We start from the raw sequence: 25881 nt of genomic DNA, 5'->3' as shown, positions 1-25881 counted from the left end.
ATTTCAATGATTTTTGAAATAGCAAATAAAAAATTATAATGGGAGAGGATAAAGATTCAGGAAAGTTAACTGTCCATTCAATATCTCATAACTAGATTAGTTTATAATTACCATCGTATGATCAGAATCTGGTCAAGGGAATAATAAATTTTAAAAGTTAGGACAAATATTAAACTCTCCTATTCAACAAGGAACAAAAGATTCTACTAATCATTTTCTCTCTAAACTGTTGCATACGTGAGCACTGCTGTTTCAGTTTGGATGGAGGTATCACATATGCCAGTCTAAGATAAAGATACTGTTTAAATGTGCAGATGTTAACTGTTACATCAAAATAATTGAGTTAATTATTTTTATGTATACTCCAAAGTTGTGTAGGGTATAATGATTTTGACTGGTCTGTCAGTCTGTCCATCAGTCCTGATCTTGTCATCGCAACTCCTCTCGAACCACACAACAGAATTTCATGATACTATAGGACATACTATGTAGTTGTGCATATTGACTGGAAATTATGATTCAATTTTTTTCCTATGAGTTATGCCCCTTTGAACTTCAAATTTTGAACATACTACTGCAATAGTTGTCATCGCAACTCCTCTTAAACCACACAGCAGATTTTCATGAAACTTTGTTGATAATTAGGACATACTATGTAGATGTGCATATCGACAGGAAATTATGATTCTTTGTTTTTTACAGGAGTTGTGCCCCTTTGGACTTGAAATTTAAATATACTACTGTAACAGTTTGTCATTGCAACGTCTCTGAAACCATGCACACTTCAGAATTTCATGAAACTTTGTAGTTAATGAGGACATAATATGTAGATGTGCAGATTCACAAGAAATTTTATCAATTGACTTGTGTAGGAGTTGTGACTGAGTCTTTGAATTTAGGAATCTGGTGAGATTTTGTTTTATGTGGGGGCAGGGGGTATGCGAGTGTGCTCACAAATAATTTTTAATATTTCTGTGTAGAATGAACAGGACAAAAATTTGAGAATATTTTTTGTGTTGCCTTTAATATTCGACCATTGTAACACTTCAATGAAGATTGTTGGGTTTTTTTGTACATTTTCCAGTAAAGTGAAATTGTAATTTTTGGTTTCAAAATATTTATTAAGTAAATGAGTTAATTTACAGCTTATTCAAACCATTGACACCCCTTCGATTGAATATGTTATAAGACAATATAATACAAAGTAATGTAAGATATCCAGAATAATTGTTATTCATTGAAGAGGATGTTGTACATGATGTTTTACTATCTGTTTGTGCTGTCCAATCATTTCCTTTCTGTTCATCAACTTCATATTCACCACAGTACCCATCTAGAATAGGTTGAGCAGGGATACCACGTCTAAAACAGAAAATTTAAATCATTTAAAGATCAATATTGCAATGAGATAGATTTGTTTATTATGAGATTTTTTTCATTAAACTTTATTTTTTTTAAGTTGATACATTCCAGTCAATTTTTTTTTTTTTTTGGGGGGGGGGCATTTTCAACAAAGACAAATATATCTACATCTTGCAAAAAAAAGTATTATTAAAATACTTTTTTTCTTTTAATTTAGCTGAACAAGTTCATATACTGTGGATTGATGATTGTTGTTGGGGGGGGGGGGGGGGGGGGGTGTCAAATTTCCTGGAATCTGTGGGTGGAGGTGAACCATTAGTTTAAGTGATCAATGAAGTACACATTTTTCTATAAGATTGTCTATAGACTTTTGTAGAACCAGGAAATCCAATATCCAAGAAAACGTATGTTTTTCTTAATCCACAAAAATAAGTACCCACAAATATACATGAGTCCACAGTAATGAAAGTGAAAAAGAACAATTACCAAGTCTAAAAAGAACAAGTTTAAAAGTACCTGACCCTATCAAATTTCAAGAACAAAAAATGCATTGCTGACCCACAGAAGTGTAATTCAGAGTTAGAACACACCATTGGTGTTGCTCATCTTAAATATATGCATGAGCAGTTTCCCATATGACAATAAGTGACCAACAGTTAGTTACCTTATTTGGTTTGACAGGTAAAAACGTCATACATGTACTTTCTATTGCACTGTTTTGTTTTTACTAGTAATACGAATATAGAGTTGCAATAAACAGGACATTTAATAGGTACTTTATTTAATATTAAAATTCTCAATTTGAAGTAAAATTCCTAAAGTTTTTTTATTTATTTTTTTTTTTGCAAAGATAGAGACTGTTCTAATAAACCTTAAGTTATCACCTCACTAACCTAATTTTTTACATTATTTAAAAAAATCCAAAGACCAGAGGTTTGTACCCTGGAAATTATCCCCTTCTGAACCAGAAACTATGCTGTGTACAATAGGTGTTCAGATGAATAGTATATTATTATTTCCATTGTATGAAATGAAAATCTCAGTTTACAGTAAGGTGACAATTGTATTTAATTTTCTGAATATTTTTTCCTGAATATCTATATATTCATTATACTTTGATAGTTTATGATATGATAATTTACTGCAATTATACCCAATTAGATTTAGTGACTTCTTATGAATTAAGGTTGCAAACGTAATTGAAGGTTTGTGAGAGAATGAAATACAATAGGAAAAATCTGAGACTCGGTTTTGAAAGTCAAACTGTGTTGCTCAAGAATTTATCAAAAATTTTGGGATGCTATGAATAACAAAGAAGCTTATTTCATTCAAATGTGGTCATCACAATCTAGCAACAAATTACATAATAATCAATTATGTAATAATGAAATTATCACCATTTAAAAGATTAATCTTTTTTCTTTCTTTTGGTTCCTCATTTATAAATTTCAGAGCTGGATGAAAGAAATTACATCAGTTTAAAGTTGTCTGATTGGGGGTGAAAAAATCTTTGTATTGTGCTATCTTAAACAATTCTCTGCAGGATATCATGTTATATTACTGTATTTGACAAATTTCTGAAAATGTTTAAATTGTATTAAATATATAGAATGGTATGTACAATAGAATTGATTTTAGCTTATGTTTAAATTTGTCTCATTTGTTAATTTTTTTATAATACAGTACAGAAAAATAGTTTTGATAATTTCCTGAAATAGAATTTCGTTTAAGAAATAAATAAATATTTATATTTACCATGTTTACTATGTTTTTATTCCATAAAATTAATTTTCAACTTTAATTAATACGAGTCAAACTATTGACCTAATCTGATTTTTATGACAATCTTTGCACCCACTTTGCAGAGATTTATTTCCATTGAAAAAATACTATTTGGTATTCCCCTAGATTAGACAACAAAACTATGGAAGCCAAATATATGATAGTTCTCAACAGAAAGTGATGTAAAACAACTAATCACTTTGAATTCGGGCTGCATGTGTCCATCTAGTAGAAAGCAGGGTATTATTCATAGCAATTTGCCACTGGACATTAAACAGCCATCTGTCATCATCATTATTTTGGGTTTTGTTTGCAAACTAAAGTAAACGGAGAAAAATTGTAATTAGCAAAATAAGATCTTCAAATTGGTCAACTCATTATACATGTTATACCCTTTTAGATGTTTTTTCCTTAGTTCTTTTGAACCAATATTTCTAAGTGGTTAAGTTGAAATCATCCCTCCGAAAATTTTACTGGCACCATTATATAGGAGTAGGTTGACCGTTATGAATTATCTGTTTCAGAGATGACGAAGGATATGTTCCAATAGTTGTAACCACAGCCCCGTCCTCTTTTCCTCGAATGTGACCTACCGATTTAGACTTATCACCTGGTTTGTACTTACTACTTACACGAGCAACACGACAGGAGCCACATTTGGAGTAGGATCTGCTTACCCTTCCGGAACACCTGAGATCACCCCCGGTTTTTGGTGGGGTTCGTGTTGCTCAGTTTAGTTTTGTATGTAGTGTTTTGTGTACTGTTGTTTGTCTTTTTGTTTTTTTTGCCATGGCAATGTCAAGTTTGTTTTCGAATTATGAGTTTTAATATCCCTTTGGTATTTTTCGCCTCTCTTTTTTAGACAGAAACTGTATAATGCAGAAAGATCAAATCTACAAATTAGTCAAAATGACTGAAATTATCAGTATATTCCTCTTAGGAGTTATTGCCCTTTAATGATGACATTTGACCAATTTTAGGGTTTTAGCTAATAAATTGAAAACCATAACAGATAGACTGAAACTTCGAACAGCAAAATTTATCAGAAACACAAAATCTACAAATAGGATCAATTGATTCCTTTTACAGTAGTTGTTGCCCCTAAATTTCAATTTCAACTATTCTAAGATCACCTGGAGCTATTGCCATCGCTTGGTGTCCATCTTCATCTTTGTCATAAACTTTTTTCAAATATCTCCTCTGAAACTACTGAACAGATTTCAACCCAACTTGAGGTAAATGATCCCGAGGATATGTAGTATAAAGTTTGTGTCTTTTTTCCCGGTTAGTTAACAAACATGGCCACCGTGGCATAAAAAAAATAGAACATGATGGTAAATGCATTAATTGGCTTAATTAAAAGCTATAATAAATAGAGAAACTCTTGACAGAACGTAAATGCTCAGAATGTTCACATCTACATGTACCTACTTTCTGTTTGCACGAAAATTATCAGAGGACTCCTTGAGGAGTTATTACCCGAAATTGACGATTGTTGACTAATTTTAGTGTTTTTGCCTATTTTTCTCGAAAACTATATGAGATGAGAAGAAATTGTAAACATCAATTTTTTTTAGAAGTATAAGATATACAAAAATGTCAAAAACAACCAAAACTATTGGATGACCCCTTGGGGAGTTATAAACTGATTTTGACTAATTTTACAATCCGTCATATAATTTGAATTTTTCAAAGATATTCTTCTCTTAAACTAGTTAATTGATTTCAACCAAATGTGGGGTGAATGATCCTTAGTGTATCTAGAATTAAATTTGTGTTTTATTTTCCAGTCAGTCTACATCATGGCTAAAAATAGAACATAGGTAGAATGCATTAATTTCCCTGTATCTTGAAAACTATATTAGATAGAGAAAATCTGACAGGGCAAAAATGATGAACATCCACCTACTTCCTATTTTCACCAACATTTATATCAGATGACATATCTTTACCAGGTGAGCGATTCAAGCTCTTATGAGCCTCTTGTTTTTTTACTTATTATCTTGAAAAGTCTAATGGGAAGACAGAAACTGCCGCCAAGCTGCGATGCTTATTCTCTTTGCAAGACAAGACAAGACAATTTATTACAACTTAGGCAAACGTATGGTGCTACAAGAGGATAACAATTACATATATACTCATACATTTACAAGCAAGACACACAACAAATAAATAAGTGATATCATACAATAAAACTGAAATATACCATATTTGGTTGATTTGTTTGCAAAATTCTTAATTGCAACGTGGATATGAAGTTATTGTAACATGCTATGAATTAAGAAAATATTTTTTCAATATGTCTTAGAAACACGCACACTTTTGTTAGCACTGGCACGTTACAGTGTGATAATAGACCAGTAAATTTCAATTGGGAAGGATTTTCTGTGTAATATGTAGGTATATACCTTTCTCTTAAAGAGTTTAGACATAATTTGTTCATTGGAACATACAAAAAAATAATGATATTCGTCACCAATTGTATTTGAATCGCAGTGACAACATATACGATTTTCTCTTGGTGTGTTTTTCCACCGACCAACTTCGATAGGGATTTTGATATTTGAACATCTAAATTTACTGTAGATGTATCGACCTGCCACTTTAAGATTGAGTAAATATGGCTCTAAACAAAACATTGTTTTGTATGAAGCATAAAACACACCTCTAGATGAGTTTGTCATATCAGCAGATAGACTCTGTCCGAATTGGTCAACCAATCTCTGTTTTATTTCTTTTTTTTTTCTTGCATATCTTGGCTAACTCAGTGTTATTGGATATATGTTTGCCAAGCTGAGAGGCATGCTCTATGACTCGTCATACTCTGTGTTAAAAACTCAACTTTTTCTCCGCGGTTACAAAGCTCGTTGTCGAAATCAACATTATTTTGAATCAGTAGTCCACAACTCCGACAATAAAGTACATTACTCTTTGATGTCAGATACAGATAATAACAATGTACTAAAACTATGACAATGTCATTTTATAAATTACATTAGTGACAGTTTGACATGCCTGCATTAATCGACGTACTCTAAATAGGTTTAATATATTGCAATATTGGTCTATCTTCGAAAAACAAAATTTCAAATGATTTCGTAAAAATGTCTATATAAAGAATCAGTCCAATGTGTGTGTAACTCGAATAATTCAAGCCCTTTCCGTGTCCGATTTTCTCCCACACATGTAGCCTTCGTAGATCAGCGGAATATAACGACTGAATTATTCGGGTTAATGTGTGTGTAAATGAAGCCGTTAGATATTGGGGAACGTACAGACAAACTTCTTGATGCATGTAATACTTCATATTCGATTTAGTATTTTCAATAGGGAGTGGAATGCCCATCGATAAATAAAGAGGGACGATAAAAAATGATAAAACTAGTCCATTACATAATGCGATCTCGGATGCAATTATCTTTCTCTATATATGATCAAGATATTTAGGAAATATTTAAATGAGGCAGCAGACCATCAATACAAATTAATAAAAAAAAAAAAGACTATTTACTGAATTATACAATTTTCATTTTAAATGTTATCAAAGTTTCCTTACAATACATGATAAATGAAAAAGATAATGTCTGTTTCAAATCTTAAATTCTCTATTGTTGAAAATAAAACACCGATTAGAAAAATGACCGCAAGTATACAAAATAGCTCACGCTGGAAAAAACACAGTCAAAGTGTTCTTTATTTCAGTTTCTTGGAAATCTTTTTTTTTCTTTTCTTTCGACTCGAAAGTTAAAAAAAATATGCTATGCCCGGAGTTATGAAATTGGTCATATCTTGAAATTTGATTAATTTTTGGGAAGTTTGCTATAGCAATACTTTCCTAAGGCGTCGGCCTCAAACTTCCGGTGACAGACTATCGCAAATGTTCTGCTCCAAGATAATGTAGTACTAGTGTTTGATAACTGATTCTAGGAAGATGCTTTTGAAATTTTGAGTCCTTTTGAAAAGATTACAGCTTGAATACTTCAATACCCTAGTTAAAGCATATAAAATAGCGCGAGATTCCTCACCGAGACCACTTCCAAAGAATCGCGCACATGGTGGAAAATTCCCTCTTTAACTTACGTCTACACCCCTGTGAATCTGAGCTGGGAATGATTACCAGAAGACAATCACTGCACGAGCTAATTTTCCCCGGGAATTCAATTGAGCTCTCTGATTGGCTGAGAAAGGAAAAATATTTTGAAGGCTAATGCGAGGTTCGTTACGTCACTAAAATTTAATGAATGAAAAATAAATCAGAAAGTAATAAAATAATAATAAATCTTTCTGGGAAAATAATTAAAAATACTAATTACGAAATAAATAAATGAACCAAATAAAGTGACCCACAAACGCTACAATACTCGATAATCATATGGCTTATGTCACACGCCAAGGACGAGTAAAGGTAAGTACCGGCTATGATAGAAAAGTGCATGTTTTTGTCAAAACATCGATCGGAAGGTTTTGATGCCGAAAACATTTGAACACTTTTAAATCCCGGTATTCAAATACTAGCTGTTTCACATTCCAATGTGGATTTAAGGACCTTCACTCGTCCAGCATGCTCAGTCACGTGAATCAAACTGACAGCTGAAAAACATTGACTAAACGACAATTCGTACATATCACAGCCTCCTCAGTGTTACGATTAACAATTACATTTGTACACAAATCGTTACAAGGATAAGGCAGAGAAGTCAGCTTCTACTTAGAATAACTCAGTGTATCAAGACAAGTGCTGTAGCAATTATTTACATGATTAAATAAAATCTGTCCATTTAATAGCAAAATGACTTTCTTACTCTTAGTGCTAGTCCAAATAATTATGACGAACCAAAAATCTAAAATGTAATTGCCTCAATGCTAAATTTCACAACATCAACTATAAAATGTGTTACAGGGTTATAAGCAACTCTATGAATTTAGTGTATATAAACTTTTTATTCCTATCGTCATACTGCTATTGTTATGTCCCCATCGTATTAAGTTTTACCCTTTTTCTTCTGTATGAGTATGTACGTCCCTTACTTGTACATACGTCTGTACATCCCAAAATTGGTTTCTGTTCTCTAACTTTAGTTTTCCAAAACCAAATTGTATGAAACTTATACGCAATACTTATTTCCACAAAACACAGGTCAAGTTGAATTTTGGTGGCGTCGATTTTACAATTCTAGAGTTATGCTCCTTAACAAATGGAAAAGTTGCTGGAACTTTTTGTTTACGATCTCTAACTTTAGTTAGTCTCAACCAAATGTTATGAATCTTTTACACAATGCTCATTATCACAAAACACTGATTAAATTTGAGTTTTGGTGGCGTCAGTTTTACTGTTCTAGAGTTATGCCCCTTTACAAATTTAACAATTGCTGATTTTTGTCGAGCCGTTGACTTTTGTCGAAAAAGCGAGACATAGCGATTCTTCAATTCGTCGTCGGTGGCGGCGGAGTCCACAAATATTCACTCTGTGGTTGAAGTTTTTGAAATTTTAATAACTTTCTTAAACTATCCTGGATTTCTACCAAACTTGGACAGAAGCTTTTTTATGATCATACGATAGTATTCAGAAGTAAATTATGTAAAAAAAAAATCCATTTTTTCAGTATTTTACTTATAAATGGACTTAGTTTTTCTGCCAGGAAACATTACATTCACTCTGTGGCTAAAGTTTTTAAAATTTTGATAACTTTCTTAAACTATCCTGGATTTGTACCAAACTTGGACAGAAGCTTGTTTATGATCAAAACTAGTATCTAGAAGGAAATTTAGTTAACATTTTGCTCTTGTTTTTCCGTATTTTACTTATTAATGGACTTAGCTTTTCTTCCAGGTAACATTACATACAGTCTGCAGTTAAATTTTTAAAAACATTTATTAGATTCATAAACTATCCTCATTTTTGTCGAGCCTGCGATTAACAGCAAAAGTAGGTGAGACACCAGGTTCTGCGGAACACTTACAATTTTTTTTCAATTCCGTGCTCTAACTTTAGCGTGCCTCAACCAAATGTTACGAAACTTATACACAATACTTTTAACCACAAAACCAAGACCAAGTTTGAATTTTGGTGCCTTCATTTTACTGTTATGGTTAGGGTTATGCCCAGTTACAAATGGAAAAAAATACTATAAAATCACAGGCCCTAGATATGGCATGGGCACATAAAGAAATTAACAGAGCTTATTGTATATTTGATTATTTTAGATCTACAGTTTAAGGTTGCAATAGGAAATAGCAAATTTTTTTATGACAAACATATGAAAAAAAGTGTGATTTTTGATAAATGCTGAAAAGAAAATGGTTTAGTTAAAAACATCAAAGCTGTGATTAAATACATATTTACTGGTGCTTTCGACTGGAGAACCGTTCGTACACAAGCATCGCACAAGTTGGCACTCCGAGGCGGGTGGGGAGCAAGAAGGTGAACTGTGGTTTATTTTTATCAATAGTACCGCTTAAGTCGACGCTAGGGGCCGTCTTGACCTTGTTGTAGGGTATGAATGATTTGTTCATTGTTGAAGACCCTACATCAACTGTCAAGATGAAGAACAGGAATAAAAGCCCTGTTCATTGATAATTTTCTATGTTTTCTATGTATTGTGTGCGATTTTGTCCCATGTACATTTACTCCATATCCTTTCATTTTCTATTGAAACAATACACATCTATAACCTATTTGAAATAATACACATCTACAGTTGCAAACTTCCCAGAGGTGCTATCCAGCACTTTGATTAAAAAATTCTATGGACGACAGAAAGAAGTACGAGCAAGCGAAACCTTAGTTTTTCTTTCTGAAGACAATTTCGATTGGAACGAGTTACTTGATTTAGCAGTAAAACATCCTTAATCAAAATAAAGACCCCATGTCCATTCTTCTTGGAATCGAAAGAAAATATGTTTGTTTAACTGGCTAAATTAGTCAATGATATATGGCCTAAACTGCTCCCATGGCACATGAATTGTCCGATATATAGCGAACAAACTTCAATTTATATGTATCTTATTCATCAAATCTGAATATATCTCGACTGGAAAAGAAGCAACATGGTGTTTTAATATTTGATCCACGACACAAAATCCCTACATACAATTGGCACTACTCAAGGCAAAGGGACAGTGCATTTCGATGATTGCTGTTCTTCATCTGAAAGACACACTGTGAGACCTACTTAATTTGTATTTCCAACTTGTATACGCAAAAAGATGAGCCTCTTCAATAGCTAAAATTATAAATGAAATTATGGTTCTTGAAAACTCTGTAGTTTTTGACATACTGAAATTGAAATTTTACTTTGCTTTTCGAATTACAAGTATTGATAAAATTGAGAACGGAAACGGGGAATGTGTCAAAGAGACAACAACCCGACCAAAGAGCAGAAGCCCAAGGCCACCAATGGGTCTTCAACACAGCTAGAAAATCCCGCACCCGGAGGCGGGCTTCAGCTGGCCCCTTAACAAAAATGTGTATTAGTTCAGCGAACTAGGACAACTCAGTTATACGCTGTATAGAATTATTCCAAGTGATCAACAGGGAATGCCACTTGTTGAAAGTCACAAATGATGGCCAAAATATATCATGAACCAATTACCATATTTCATTTAACTTCTCGGGTCGGTGTACTATAAAATAATGTATTATAGTTTCAACAAAGAAGTAATTCGGGATAAGAAATATCTAAATTGATAAGTTTTACGTTGCATTTAAAAAATCTATTACAAGAGTACTATATGATTAGAAATCATCGCTCGTTGTTGGAAGTTCAGTGTCGCCACTTTTCGTTCTTGTCACGAGAAGATATTTGAGAGGTTTCTATTGTTTATCTTAGAAATCAAATAACGGACACATCGCTCGTTGTTGGAAGTTCAGTGTCGCCACTTTTCGTTCTTGTCACGAGAAGATATTTGGGAGGTTTCTATTGTTTATCTTAGAAAATCAAATAACGGACACATTCCATCTCAACCTGAGAACGAGTTTCTCATTATCTTCTAGCAATGTTTACCTTTTGTTAGATGTTGTACTTTCAATGGTATTTATAAACCCAGAGTGAAATTTTAAATATTTGGTATACATATGTTAAATCTTCAAAACAAGATTTCAGAACTTGGATAACGGGAAATATCAGAGAATAATGATATACATTTTAGAAGAAAAAAAAATCCAACACATCTTTGCGAAAGTTGAAAATCCAACTGATTAAAAGTCAAATTGACCTCTAAAAGTCTTTACACACAGAACAAGTAGATCACTGAACAATCTCAAAATGTCAGAAAAAAACACATTTTAAAACATTTACTGGACACATCTTCTATATTTCTATTCAGACTTACATTTTATTAACCGTTAGTTAACCAATTTTTAAGGTTATGAATCTGTGGCTTCATTAAATGTTCAATCCAAAAACAAATTGAATTTATATTTTTGTTTTGTTTAGAAAATATCAAAATACAGTTACTTGTGTGTAGAATAATTTTGATGAAAGCTTACTGAAGGTCGTTGATAGGACGCCAATCCATGAGGGCGCGACAACATTGTCTTTAATATCCAATCAGCTTTTATGTTGTACAAAGTTTGACGTGCGGTGATGCTTGAACAGTGTAAATTACGTTGTCATTGTTTTATGACATTGTTTTAGAACATCAAAAGACTATCTACTAAACTATAGTATACTAAAGTGACCGTGTCATCCTGATTCAAAACTAAATTGATTTAGAAAAAGTGCTTTGCAACCGCTGAGAAAAAGTTAAGTTAAAGGGTGATGCATTCCAAGCCGACATATTTATCCTCTTGGTATATCTTTTTTTACTCTATGTCATTTGGTGATGCATACTAAGCTGAAATGTTTATCATCTTTGCATTTAGTCTATGTCGACAGATGATGCATGCCAAGCACAATGCTGATCCTCTTTCTATCTAGTCTGACTATATGATTATGCAAAATGCGTTCCAAACTGATGTGCCTATTCTCGTGGAATTTTTTGTCTTCAGTACTCTGTTAACGGATAATGCATGCTAAGTTAGCGTGCCTATTCTCTTGTCATAACTTGCCTTACTCTATGTCGATAGGTGATGGATGCCAAGCGTACATGCTTATCCTCTTGGTATATCATGTCTTCCTCTTAATTGACATGCGTTGAATGCCAAGCTGAGATGCTTCTCCTTTATCATTTCTTGGCTAACTTGTGTTTATTGCTATTTTATGCCAAGCTCAAGCCAACTTGCTTATCTTACTAACATTTCCTGCATGACTTTGTGCTGACGGATGATGCATGCCAAGTTGATATGCTTATCATCGATCCTTGTATATCTTGTCTTACTCTGTGTTTACGCGTAGTGCAGTCCCTGCTGAGACGATGTCATTCTTGACATATCTGGTATTACTGTATGTTAATGGTGATACATGCTAAGCTTAGATGCTAATTTTCTTAACTTACCTTCTCTTCCTTGACGTTAACTGGCTATGGTGATCAATGACAAGCTGAGATTAGAATTTCCATGGCATATCTTTTATATTTAGTTTTGGCGGGTGATACATACCTACTGAGATGCTCCTTATCATCTTGAAAGATCTTTTCTGAATCTATGTTGATGGGTTATACATGCCAACCTGACTTGCTTATCATATAGGCGTTGAGCGAAGGTTGGCGCCTATTAAAACGTTTAAACCCTCTGCATTTGTTTGCACCTGTCCTAAGTCAGGAACCTGATGTTCAATGGTTGTCGTTTGTTGATGTGGTTCATAAGTGTTTCTCATATCTCGTTTTTTATATAGATTAGACCGTTGGTTTTCCTGTTTGAATGGTTTTACACTAGTCATTTTTGGGGTCCTTTATAGCTTGCTGTTCGGTGTGAGCCAAGGCTCCGTGTTGAAGGCCGTACTTTGACCTATAATGGTTTACTTTTACAAATTGTGACTTGGATGGATAGTTGTCTCATTGGCACTCATACCACATCTTCTTATATCTATATATTGTTTACATGTCAAACTGAGATGTTTAACCTCGTGACATTTCTTGATTTACTATCAAGTGGATGGGTCATGAAAACCAAGCTTAAGTGCTTATCTTCTTGGTGTTCATTTTTTCCGACTATGTTGTCTGTGCATGGGTCCTTGAACATGTAAATGGAATTGTGAGGTTAAAGTTCCTTGAGTATAACCTTCCTAGTTTTGATGTAACCAATTTGAAAGAAGTTTAAATGGGAACCATAATGTTGTGAATAATTATATGGATATGATGCAGAAATGATTCGAGAAATAGGATATAAGCCCAAACTCTTATGTTCTTACTTCAACATCCTACATCTGTGTTCATCCAATCTAAACGCGGCTGATTCTACATCCTGAATTGCATCATTAGAACTCCAAAGTCTCTCACCAGCTGCTGAAGCTCTTGGCCTATGAAACATAAAAAATGAAAATAAATGTAAAGATCATGTGTAGGAAGAAAGTGTTTGTTCAAGTGTTTGTATTTCATTACGTATTCTCACTACTATACACATTTTATAGATCAGTTAAATTGACAGAAAAAAATTGGAAATAAAAGGACAGAGACTAGCACATAAAAAGTTGGCGCATCACTTAAACATATACAGATATGTACAACATTCATCACTGCAATTAAAACTAGAATCCCCCCCCCCCCCCCCAAAAAAAAATAAAATAAAATTTGCCTGAAAAGAGGAAAGGAGATAAAAATGAATATAACATAAAGCATACAAAACAAATTATTTCACTGTCAATAATAATCAGTTTGATACATGTTCTTACTCTAACTCATGTGATGTACATATATCATCATCATTATTAATAAAAGGAAATTTTACGATTTGGAATTGATGTCTTGTTTGTTGTGGTTCTTTTATATATATATATATATATATATATAAATTATGTTGCATCCTAGAGACGTAGTAGAGTCTGTTGAATCTCTTTACATACCAGAGTCTTGGAAGTAGGTTTGTGTGGTCAATATATTCTGCAAAAACGCATGCTTCTCCTCCGAGCACATTTTTAAAATTCTCATCGCTTCCTATAACAGAATTTTGAAATTCAAGAAAACGATAATGATATAATAATTGAGAATAATTTATGCGAAAATGCAATTACGACATGTAAGTACGACTTCTTCTTAAAAAAAAAACATAGCAAAAAACTTGTAAGAACTGATGATTATAACCAGAGACATATATACACATGTATATATGTCTCTGTTATAACGTTAAACATATTTTTTCAGCTCGAAGAAGCAGTATTAAGAACTAACAAACACTGTCAAAGAGGAAATTTAATAAAAGAGGTCTGTTATATGAAATAAGAGAAGTTTCTCATGTCTGTTTAAGAGCCATGATTAAGGTTTAGCGATATAAACAATTTTATAAGATGTTGTTTGATTGCCAATGGGACCCATCAGAGTCCAAAGGAAATATTTTTAATAAACAAACTTTATAGCAATCTGTATTATGGAAAGAACTTCGAAGTAATTCTAGTTTGCATCTGACACATTGATTTCTTGTGTCATTTGAGTGATGATGGTAATACATGTAATATGTCTAGTCTGCAGCTGACACATTGATTTCTTGTGTCATTTGAGGGATGATGGTAATACATGTAATAGGTCTAGTTTACAGCTGACACATTGAATTCTTGTGTCATTTGAGTGATGATGGTAATACATGTAATATGTCTAGTCTGCAGCTGACACACTGATTTCTTGTGTCATTTGAGGGATGATAGTAATACATGTAATTGAGCGTATCGTACCAGTGAAATTTAAGGGATCGCACTGATAATATGTCTTCCAATCTTGACCATAACTTATGTAGTTTAGATACCAACATGATGATAGGATGACCTGATGCCCTTGGTTAGTTATATTTGTCAAATATGATTCCCATGTTCCTGGTGTATTTAAACTGCCTTTCCATATCTGTATGATAGCATTCTGTTGAACCTAAAAAAAATCTGATGCATTTTAACTCGTGTAATATTTTATTATGCTTTTAAATTTTCACAAACATTGAATGTCTTTTCATTTAAAAAGTTTGATGTTCTACCATTAAACGGTATTTGACAGGAGATTGTCTGTGCTAATTTTTACTGCACTTATTATAAGATTTTTGGAGCGAGAACTCAAGTTACCCTCCCGAAAATCATATCCACTCTATGTTTTGATGCGCATCATGTAACAGAATATTTCAATATCTCCTCAAAATTCAAATAAACATCATTGAATCTCTGCATAGAATTCTCCTTTCTCGTCATTTAAAAAATATTCTAGGAGCCATCTGGAGTTCCAACATCTGTTGTTAGTATTTTGACAAAATCTATATTGCTTTCTCACAATGGTGTATATAATGTTTACCTTTGCTCCATGATCGATTGGATCTTGCCAGATAATATTACTTCTATTAAGACTGTCGACGATTTTAAGAACTTTCTCAATATAATATTGTTCTAAAGCTGTATAATCTCCTTTTGCTATACCATTCTGGATCATGAATTTCGAGATTTCTGGATTGGTAGCCCTGAAGTGCAATTTACTGGTCATTTAGCCTAGATTCCATTTTTCAATACACATTTTTTAAAAGAGGCAGAAGATACCATTTGGAACATCCAATTTTTTTTTAACTCATGTCGAAGAGAAACTGACAACGCCATGACACAAATCGAAAAGAAAAACAAAAACCACATAACACTAAATTCTACACAACTGAGCAAGAGGAATCTCAACAAAAACCGGGGCTATCTGCTGATGTGCCGGTCCGGAAGGGTAAGCAGATCCTGCTCCACGCGTAGCACCCGTCATATTGCTCATCGCAGTTTAATGTATATAAGGTTTAAGTATCGATCTAATGAGTCAATTAAGTGGCTCTTTTCAGCTTATTTTTTAAATTTGTTATTATAATGTGTTGTGAAACTACTGTCCAATGTTAGGGGAGGGTTGAGCGCTTTTTATATAATTTCATATCAACGACCAGCCATCAACACAATATCTACACATGACCAATACATTAAGATATTACACAAGACAACCTCTGACGAGGTTCCTGATTTTGATACATTTTCCAGTTATCAAGTTTATGTTCATCTAGTATATAGTTTGTGATGGTGATATTAGATTCACTTTAGCCGTAATTTGGTTTAAATTAATTGACACAGTTTAACTAGTTTAATTACCCATTTCAGTCTAACTATTCTTTAAAGATTTGAATAAAAATATGTTGTTGCCCTGTCTGTAAACAGTTTTTGTTATTGGTTGTTATCGTCATATGTTTTGACATTCGACGAATAAAAGAACTTTTAGGCTTCTGTCGCTCATTGTTCATTCATTACTACCGTATAAGTTCCATCAGAACAACTGTAGTAGTTGTCGATATATATCAAAGATCCACGCTTTGAAAACACATCGTGGCATGTTTTATATAATAACCAACAAATGTAATGAAAAAAACACCTTTGGATACGTGTAGTAAAAATATTACCGTGACACACAGAGCGTACATACTATACAATTAGCTGTATGTTACCATCTGTGTGTTACTATACAATTAGCCGTTTGTTGACCTCTGTGTATTACTATACAATTAGCTGTATGCTGCCCTCTGTGTGTTACTATACAATTAGCCGTATGTTGCCCTCTGTGTATTACTATACAATTAGCTGTATGCTGCCCTCTGTGTGTTACTATACAATTAGCTGTATGTTGCCCTCTGTGTGTGTGTTTTAGTTCTTTGTGTCGTTGTGTTGCTATCTCATTGGTATATACCCACATCTCCTGTATTCATTTTATAAATTGTAAATTAAAGACCATTAAATAGAGGAAACATACATACCAGCAAGCATGGTAAGTTTCATCCATGCCTAGATGAACAAAATCATCAGGAAATACTTCTACAACCTCGCCTAGTAATTCTTTCATAAACTTGTATGTGCGGTTTAATGTAGGATTGAGGATTTCATACTCTCCATGAGAATTATACTTGCCTACACCAGGAATACCATTCTCATAACATGGTGTCAGTAGATCTGCAAAATAAAAAAAATATTAAAATAAATAAAAGGTTCCAAGAAGCCTGTATCGCTTATTTGGGTGCTTAGCACAATTCTAACTTAATAAAACAAATGATAGCCTCAAATACAATTTTGAATGAAAACTATACCATTGTAGAGTTTATTATAGCAACATTTGGCTCACCAGCATATATAAGGATTTTTTCTTCGGACGTTAATGTAGATATTCGCATCTTTATGTATATCAATGATAGAATTGGTATTTTAACAGCACATTTCATATTATAATTCAGATAATAACCTTTCAGAATAATGCCTTTCACTTATTCAGTGAAGTCAGATCATATCTATGGTTTAAACACGTTAACGTGAAAAGAAATTTTCTGGGTTTTTTTTATAGACAAGTGTTGAAACAATATTATATCCCTCAACACAAACTTTTGGATTATAACCTTTCATCGTTTGTTATTTCCGTTTAGTGGTACCTTTTCTCGCCTTCCCCCATGAAGCCGTATGACCAGGTGTATCAAACTCCGGAATCACACGAATACCTCTGAGTCGAGCATAGTCAATAATTCTTTTGATATCAGCATGTGTATAAACATGTTTTGCAGTGTAAGCGCCCTATAAGAAAACAAATAAAATAAATAAGATGTCATCCCATGCGTATACCCCACAAGCACTAAAATAATTTTCTATAAACAAAATTTTTCTTTAATATAACATTACAGTACAAAGGTATATTTTGTTCATGGACAAGTGTCTGTGGTATATCCTGGAAAAAGTACAATGAATATCAATTTTCTTGAAAGCATTTTCTTATATATTTTTTTCTAAATCTAACGATTTTGTTCATTGCTAAATGATATTTATAGCATATAATGTTGTTGTGGGGAAAAGTTTTGAAGAACAAATTTACCATCGGTTAACATGATCTAACATACCTTTGCTGATAGATCTGGAAACCTTTCGCTTTGATAAGGGAAAGACTGGTCATCAACGATATGCCAATGAAATACGTTGAATTTGTTGTATGACATCGCATCATGTAATAGAAAATGTAAAATGATAAATCAACAAGCTTTTGTTTAATCTTGTTTGTTAGTTTACACTCTAACTTCCAATATAAAAATAAAGAGTTCAAATGGAGTGGATGTCATCAATTACAGGCAACCGTACGGCCTTCATTTGCTGACATAGGTCTAATATTGTTTGTATCGTGACTGCAGCTAAAAGTGGCTACCATTATAAATATGAAAATATTACACACAAAAGTTAAACTTTTTCTCCATCTCTCAACGAACTTCAAATTGTGAAGAAAAGTTACGTGACATAAAATCGTAACGGGTTAGTAAACCCAACAACACAAGTTTACAAAACAAGACAGGACGTAATCGCATTATATCGTCATCATAGTCTTAGTTACAAGACATTGATTGCTTGTTTGTCTGTTTGCTTATCTAAAGTTTGAGTTTTGTACTGATTTCCTTAGTTTTAATTCCTGATAGTTCTTATGATGTTTTGACTTAAATATAAAAAAGGGGGATGTGGTATGATTTCCTTAGTATAATACGACGTCTATTCAGCGGAGACCAACTGACGAAGATGTAAGAGAACTGTACGCCAGCCTTTAAATATGAGCTAAACACATACCGTATATAGTAAGCCATAAAAGACAAAATGTGAAACAATTCATACCAGAAAACAAAGGTATATGATTATAGCAAACAAAAAAAAAGTAAATAAGACAGACAGCAACCAACGACAACCCCTCATTGCTCACACTGGGGGCTACATCATTATTATCATGATTGTTGTTGATAACATTGACATGTATCTTACTAAGTTTTTCAATAGTATCCAGACCGGTAAATAATGTCTAGCAGTATCCAACATTATCCCTCGGTGTTTAAACCTTGGTCTATCTTCTATCGAAGTTTTCTTCACTTGAATCTGAAGTATAATTTGAACATTGAAGTAGATTTTGAGTAACAATTTCAATACTTATACTGTTCTACAACTTGCAACGAAAGGTATACAAAAAGAAGGTGCAGCGGTTTAAATTGTCAATAATCAAAAAAGAAAAAGAAAAAAACCTCCAAGGCTCAACAAAAAGACGGAAGATTGACCTGTAACAGTTTTAAAGTTGAAAATTAAGTACATTAGTTACCCCTTTTATTTTACTTAATAAAAGATTTATTCTGACAACTATCCTTGATAAGAAAACTAACGTACTTAGATTAGATTTATCTGGTTGTGAAAAGCAACGTAATATATTGAAAAAAAGAATAATATTTAAACAGTAAATAAAAATATTTGAGTGTGGGTATTACCTTCTTTTGTTCATTGACATAAATCAACTGGCTAAATGTTTCCAGACCTACATGATAAAACAAATCAATCAACCTAAAGGTAAATAAATATATAATGTAAATCACTTCAATAAGAAACATAGTCTCATTTCAAAACTGCATGTGAATGATTAAACCATGAAAACAGTTCCTTACAAAAATCTTTTAAATAACCTTTTTATTACCTTTCCGGTATTCAAACAAAAAAAAAATGAAAATTTTTCCAAGATGATACATTATCTAAAAAACTAATAGACAAGTTTAAAAATTTGCGTTTGAACTCGGATGATCCAGAAGGTTGATAAGTTCCTGCATCATCGGTGGCACCGTCAGGTTGTTTATTTCGGTGCATTTATAAGCATGTACATGTTACCTCCGAGCACTTCGTGATGTTGTGTTTGACTTAGGGAAGTTCGCTACTCTGTTTTAAAATAACTTTTTTTCTAAATTATTAATTGATAGTATATGAATATTGGAACTAAATAGCACAAAAAAATAAAGTCCTTGTCTTTGTTTTTCAGACATAAACCATTGAAAATTTGGCGGGAAATGTATTTCCTTAAGACTGTTCAAGCATTTCACTTTGGCACCTTTTTTCTATTAAAACTATGAAAAAATAATAAGGATTTGATGAAATTTTCAACAATGGCTTCTAAAACAATATGTTATTGAATTGTGAAAAGAAAAGTATAGGTAGCGGGGAACAAAATTGTATGGCACTACATCTATAGAATCTTCCTAAGTGACACTTTGAAACATTTGTAATGCTTACCTCGGAGAACTCCCCATACAGATACTGCTGAAAGGGTAGAGGATTCGTCCACCGTCAAATTGTCTGAAAAGCCGTGAATGTTTTTTTAATCTATATTGGAAAAATGTAATTAGAAAGTTTGTCTTATCGTTAAACTTGTAGATACTCATGTTTCATTGTCGTATTAAAGTTTTGAGCCTGTAGCCCCTCAAGCATTGAAGTATTTATACACTATTAGCGAAATCTGAGTTTGAGCGTTCTTGATGAGAGTTACAGAAAAACGCTACAAACACTACGATTTATTAAATGTTATTTTCATTTATACCAACATATCAATATTGGTCATCGTGTAAAAATACTCAAAACTAATAAAAAAAATCAAAAACTTTTACTTTTACACTTGGTGCCTGAATATGTTTATTTGATTTTATGTCGAGCAATATATAGATATAACTTCAACTAAGATGGATTTTGGCTGTTATTTTTAGATCCTTTTTGGTCAAAGAGCTCTTCCACTGTGGCGATTCTTATACATCCTTGGCTTTCAAATATATGGCTTAGAGCGTTCCTGGTGAAGTTAAAGAAATTAAAGCATATCGGACGCATATAATTATAAAGTGTTATTTTCATTGTTCAAGTCAGAAAATAGCGAGGAAAAACTTACATGATTCATTCATATGGAGTTGAGGATAACCTGGACATTCATTATCTTCGATGTCGATTGAAAGACTTTTCATTTTAATTTGATGACTGTCCACGTCTGCATTCTTTGTGTCCATCTTAATAATGTTTTTATAACGCGACATAGCATCTTTAATGATGTCACATGCTGCCAGGTTAGATGTAAGTTCCAGTGTTTCCGGATTCAGAGTCAGTATTGTCGATGACTTCTTCATGGTTTCTGGATTTGGCCATGGTGATCCGGGTTCAGACCTATTTCCCTTAAATCAGAAGACCAACACATAGTTGTGTAAAAACAATAATAAGGTTGCTTGTTTATTAGGTCAACCATGAAATCCAAATTACTTTTGCATGGTTCAAATAACAACGAGCAAATTTAAATGCACGATCAAGTAGTTTAGCTGTAATTCGTTCAATGACATTATTTTTTTTTTCGCTTTTTCATTTGCTAGCGAATTATCTGTTTCTTTCTGTACACCAAAGTACTACATACTGAATGTAAGCAACCTACGTCTTCAGATACGTTTCAAAATTATATCGAAACTTTTTTTTTAATTCAAAGAGGTCCTAGGGGGCTTTTTCTGGTACGGTAGGGAATTGAACCCCTACTTGCATCGATAAACATTTAAAGTGTTTAATGGAAAAGTTCTGTTTGATTAGATTGTATAGAAGTGTAGTATAGAGAATATAAAAGCCAATTTTAAATCAAACGGACAATTAAAAACACGATTTTTTTCTATAACATCCAAAAAGTCATACTACAGAAGTAATTAACTCCATAATTTTCAAATTCTTTATTACAACATTTGATAATAATTTAAATAGTAAAGCAAGGAAACTAGATAAACTGTAGAACGCTTACTGAAAGCCGAGATTAAACGAAATTTGACGTGTTATGAGGTCTATAGTTTAGGCAGCCAATTCGTAGTAATATTTAGTTAGGATATTCTAATGTTAGGAGGATGCCTTAAGCTGTGACGAGGCAACGCTACGTTCATCTTTTATTTGACTATTCATAGAGGGTACGTCCTTGAAATTTTAGAAATGTACCAGTTCATATCGCACATTACTATTTTTATTACAAGCATATCTATGCAGTCTCTGTTGTAAATACCTATATAACCTATGTCATTTTTGAAATTTTAGAATTGTACAAGCGTTGTTGTGTTCGGTTTTAATTGTATAAATTTCAAGATTGTTATATCATCAGCTCAGTAGTCAGTACTTTGGTACTGACATGATTTATAACAAACCTTTCTAAAATTGTCCGCTTATAAATTTTGAAATTATGAAGAAACTAAGGTTTCAACTCCCTCAGGCAAAGTTGATCTTAGATGAATTTGGCTATTTGTTTTATGTATTTTTGTCATATAGCTCTTCAACTGTTTCGGTACTTATACATCCCTCGGATTTCAAATGTTTGGCTTTGAGCGTTCCTGATGAAGGTAAATCCCGAAAAGCGCTTCGGACGCATGAAATTATTAAACGTGTTGTTTTCAATTTTTTACATCACTGGGTCGATACCTCTGCTGGTGGACTATCAGTCCCCGAGGGTATCATCAGCTCAGTAGTCAGTACTTCGGTACTGACATGATTTATAACAAACCTTTCTAAAATTGTCCGCTTATAAATTTTGAAATTATAAAGAAACTAAGGTTTCAACTCCCTCAGGCAAAGTTGATCTTAGATGAATTTGGCTATTTGTTTTATGTATTTTTTCATATAGCTCTTCAACTGTTTCGGTACTTATACATCCCTCGGATTTCAAATGTTTGGCTTTGAGCGTTCCTGATGAAGGTAAATCCAGAAAAGCGCTTCGGACGCAAGAAATTATTAAACGTGTTGTTTTCAATTTTTTATAATTAAATCAGAATAGATTGACATGGTTCATTTTACATTATAATCATACTGATGAAGGATATCTGTTATCCGAAATATTTATAGATACTTACATTTATTGTTTCCTTTTTTTAATATTGGTGTTGTTTTTTACACTTTTTAGGCATACATATATATATATTATTCATCTATTTATTGAAATAATGTATATTCTATACGCTGTTGGTTTTGAATAACAAAGTATTTATATTATTATTATATGAGAAAACGATTTCCGAGTATTTATTTCTAATCTAGAAATCGGAACATTTTACCACTGAACCTTATTAGATCATTTCTATAGACGTGTAGGCAGGCAGAGGATTTTATTCTAGGAAGCATTCGCACTCGCTTCTGTGGATATGTCCCTTCTCTACACGAATATTTCAAGTAAAGACGGTATTGATGTATTTAAAGAAGTTTATTATTCTCAAGTAGTGAAACTTCCATCTTCTGAATGCATGCATGGTTTAAAGGCTCACGATGGTACTTAAGAACAACAACTTCGTCTTATACGGAAATTGATAGAACGGCAAGGGCACAAAATTGGCTCCATTTTATACAAACATTCGTAAGAGTTAATCAGAAAAGTGACCCATTAAATGGTATATCGAAACACCGCGGTCATGATTTAGGTTAATAGATGATGTGAATAGGAAATGAAATAGTAGTGACGAAGATTGAGATACATTTATCACTCATGCCAATAACATACATCTAAGTATTTAATTTACTCGATATGAGACTTCTAACTTCAAAATAACCTTCCATTACACTTCCAACTCAAATAGATGGCATGATATTAGCAAGATCTGTACTCTAAGCCTACTGACACCGGCCAATACCTGCCATCCCATTGTATTTAAAGCCTAACGTGAGGGTACCCAAATTGCACCTATTTTGACAGTTTTTTCACCTATGTTTTTTAATGGTCCAGACAAAAGTTTCCATTCCGTGTTTATTTTGTAGACGTATCCTTATATATTTACTATATAGGTACACCAATTTAATTTTGAATTTATATTGAATCATAGAAAAATGGGTTTGAACCGACCTCTAAACGGTCCATGATTCTGTAATGAGCAGTACCCAAATTGCATCCATGCTTAAATTCACATCCTTAAAAATCGAATAACAGATGTTTTGTTTTATTTTTTCAAATATTTAGAACAATTTGACATTAGTCCATGCTTACTATTCATTTTTCAAGAAATGGACGCATGTAACATATTTTATTTGCTCAAGTTTGAAAGGTGAATTTTTGTGAACGTCGCATGGCGACGTTTCTATAGATTTTACTTTTCCGGGGGAATGCTTCATCTGTTGATATATACTGTGAACGTTTTGTGTATATTTAAATAGTTTTACCTATGTTGAAAGACGTGTATAATGTTAATTAATGAAAATACAAATTGTTTTGTCTAAAAGAAAACTTGTAAGATTTCCGCAGCTATTTTTGTTGAATAGGTGCAATTTGGGTACTCGGTGCAATTTGGGTACTGTGACGTTATAACGTACAGTTAAGCACGCAATCAAGCGAATATGTCCCAACACAAAAACAACTAGAACGGACTGGGTCAAATATAAAACAACGCTTTAAAAAAGTGGGTAACATCAGACTATCAAGAACAGTTTTCAGAAAACGAAGAGTACTCCAAAGCATCTCAATGGGTATAAGATGGATGTCACAAGAAGCCATATGTCTCAGTGAGTGAACACTTCAGACAGTTGGACCAGAACCTCGATAATTTCAACCACAGGAAAGTTATAGTGGTTTATTTTGAACAGAAGAATCATTGGAATGATACCAAATGGGAGGATTGGAAAAGATTGTAGTTAAAGGAACTGTATGTTCTACATCCAGATGGTATCGACAGTCTTGTTAGATATGTTTATTAGTGTTATTCTTAGGTCGTACGTATATATTTTTACTTGTATCATTGCATTTTGGCAGTATGGGTGTATATATTTTTACTTGTACCATTGTATTTTGTCAGTATGGGTGTATAAGATGTTTGTCTTTGCATCGATCTGATGAGTTAAGCCTTTTTCAACTGATTTTTACAGTCTGTTCTTATGTTGTGCTGTTACACCACTGTCCCAGGTTAGGGGAGGGGTGAGCGCTCACAAACATGTTTAACCCCGCCACATTCTGTATGTGCCTGTCCAAAGTCCGGAGCCTGTAGTTTAGTGGTTGTAGTTGGTTCGTGTCTCTCATAATATTTGTTCTTGGTAATTTGTTTTGTTAAAAATTAGGCTGTTAGTTTTCTCATTTGAATTGTTTTACATTTTTCATGTCGGGCCTTTTATAGCCGAATATACGGTATGGGTGTATCTCTTTGTTGAAGGCCGTAATGTGGCCTCTAATTGCTTACCTCAACTTCATTTGAACTCGGATGGATAGTTGTCTCATTGGCAACCATACCACATCCCCCTTTTTTTTTTATATTTATGGGTATCAACTTAACAATGGCCTTTGACAGATTTTACTAAAATACTAAACATCTCTAATAGGTTGTGATAGGAGAAATAAAAGATGTGCATGAAGTTTTAATAAATTAGAAAAATAAATTTATATTTACAGCAGAATGCATTGAGTGTGTAGGTAAAGGTAATATCTTTGGTTAGCTTGCTTGTTAGCTGAACCGTGAAGTCATTATTAGGTTAGGTAAACTATCCTCCTTTAAGGGTAGACTAGTCCGACCGATAACCAATCTATCTGTCTGTAGGACTATACTACTCCGAAAGGAGGGTAGTATACCTAACCTAATAATGAATTCACGGTTCAGCTAACAAGCAAGCTAACCAAAGATTTTACCTTTACCTACACACGCAATGCATTATGCTGTAACTGAAGTGGGTGTAGACTGCAATATATGCCATATGACTTTTAATTTCAAAGATCAGCATTAAGTTTTAACAAATAAAAAAATAAATTTATATATATATTTACCTGAAGTGGGAGTCGAATTGCAATATAAGTAATGTGACCATTAATTGCATAGAAAAATCCAGAAAATGTAAAAATCACTATGTATATAGAAGTATGTACCGACATCCTAGA

General features: G+C 33.0%; 1 protein-coding gene across 1 annotated transcript; it reads right to left on the bottom strand.

Moving 5' to 3' along the window:
* Positions 1-169: 169 nt before the first annotated feature.
* LOC127728907 (beta-hexosaminidase subunit beta-like) lies at positions 170-25875 on the bottom strand. The gene is made up of 14 exons (XM_052236487.1): positions 25771-25875; positions 20923-21199; positions 20280-20342; positions 19490-19536; positions 18999-19109; positions 18101-18202; positions 17642-17780; positions 16979-17171; positions 15508-15670; positions 14907-15096; positions 14085-14175; positions 13434-13541; positions 1268-1362; positions 170-321 (listed from the first exon to the last, which is right to left on the bottom strand). The coding sequence occupies exons 1-14, from the start codon at positions 25873-25875 to the stop codon at positions 170-172; spliced, it is 1836 nt and encodes a 611-aa protein (XP_052092447.1).
* Between the last annotated feature and the right edge of the window lie 6 nt (positions 25876-25881).

Source organism: Mytilus californianus, unplaced genomic scaffold, assembly GCF_021869535.1.
Source record: "Mytilus californianus isolate M0D057914Y unplaced genomic scaffold, xbMytCali1.0.p SCAF_2, whole genome shotgun sequence".
In the NCBI taxonomy this organism is placed as follows: Eukaryota; Metazoa; Mollusca; class Bivalvia; order Mytilida; family Mytilidae; genus Mytilus; species Mytilus californianus.
The sequence above is the reverse complement of the archived record's forward strand: the minus strand, read 5'-3'. Positions and strand labels throughout refer to the sequence as shown.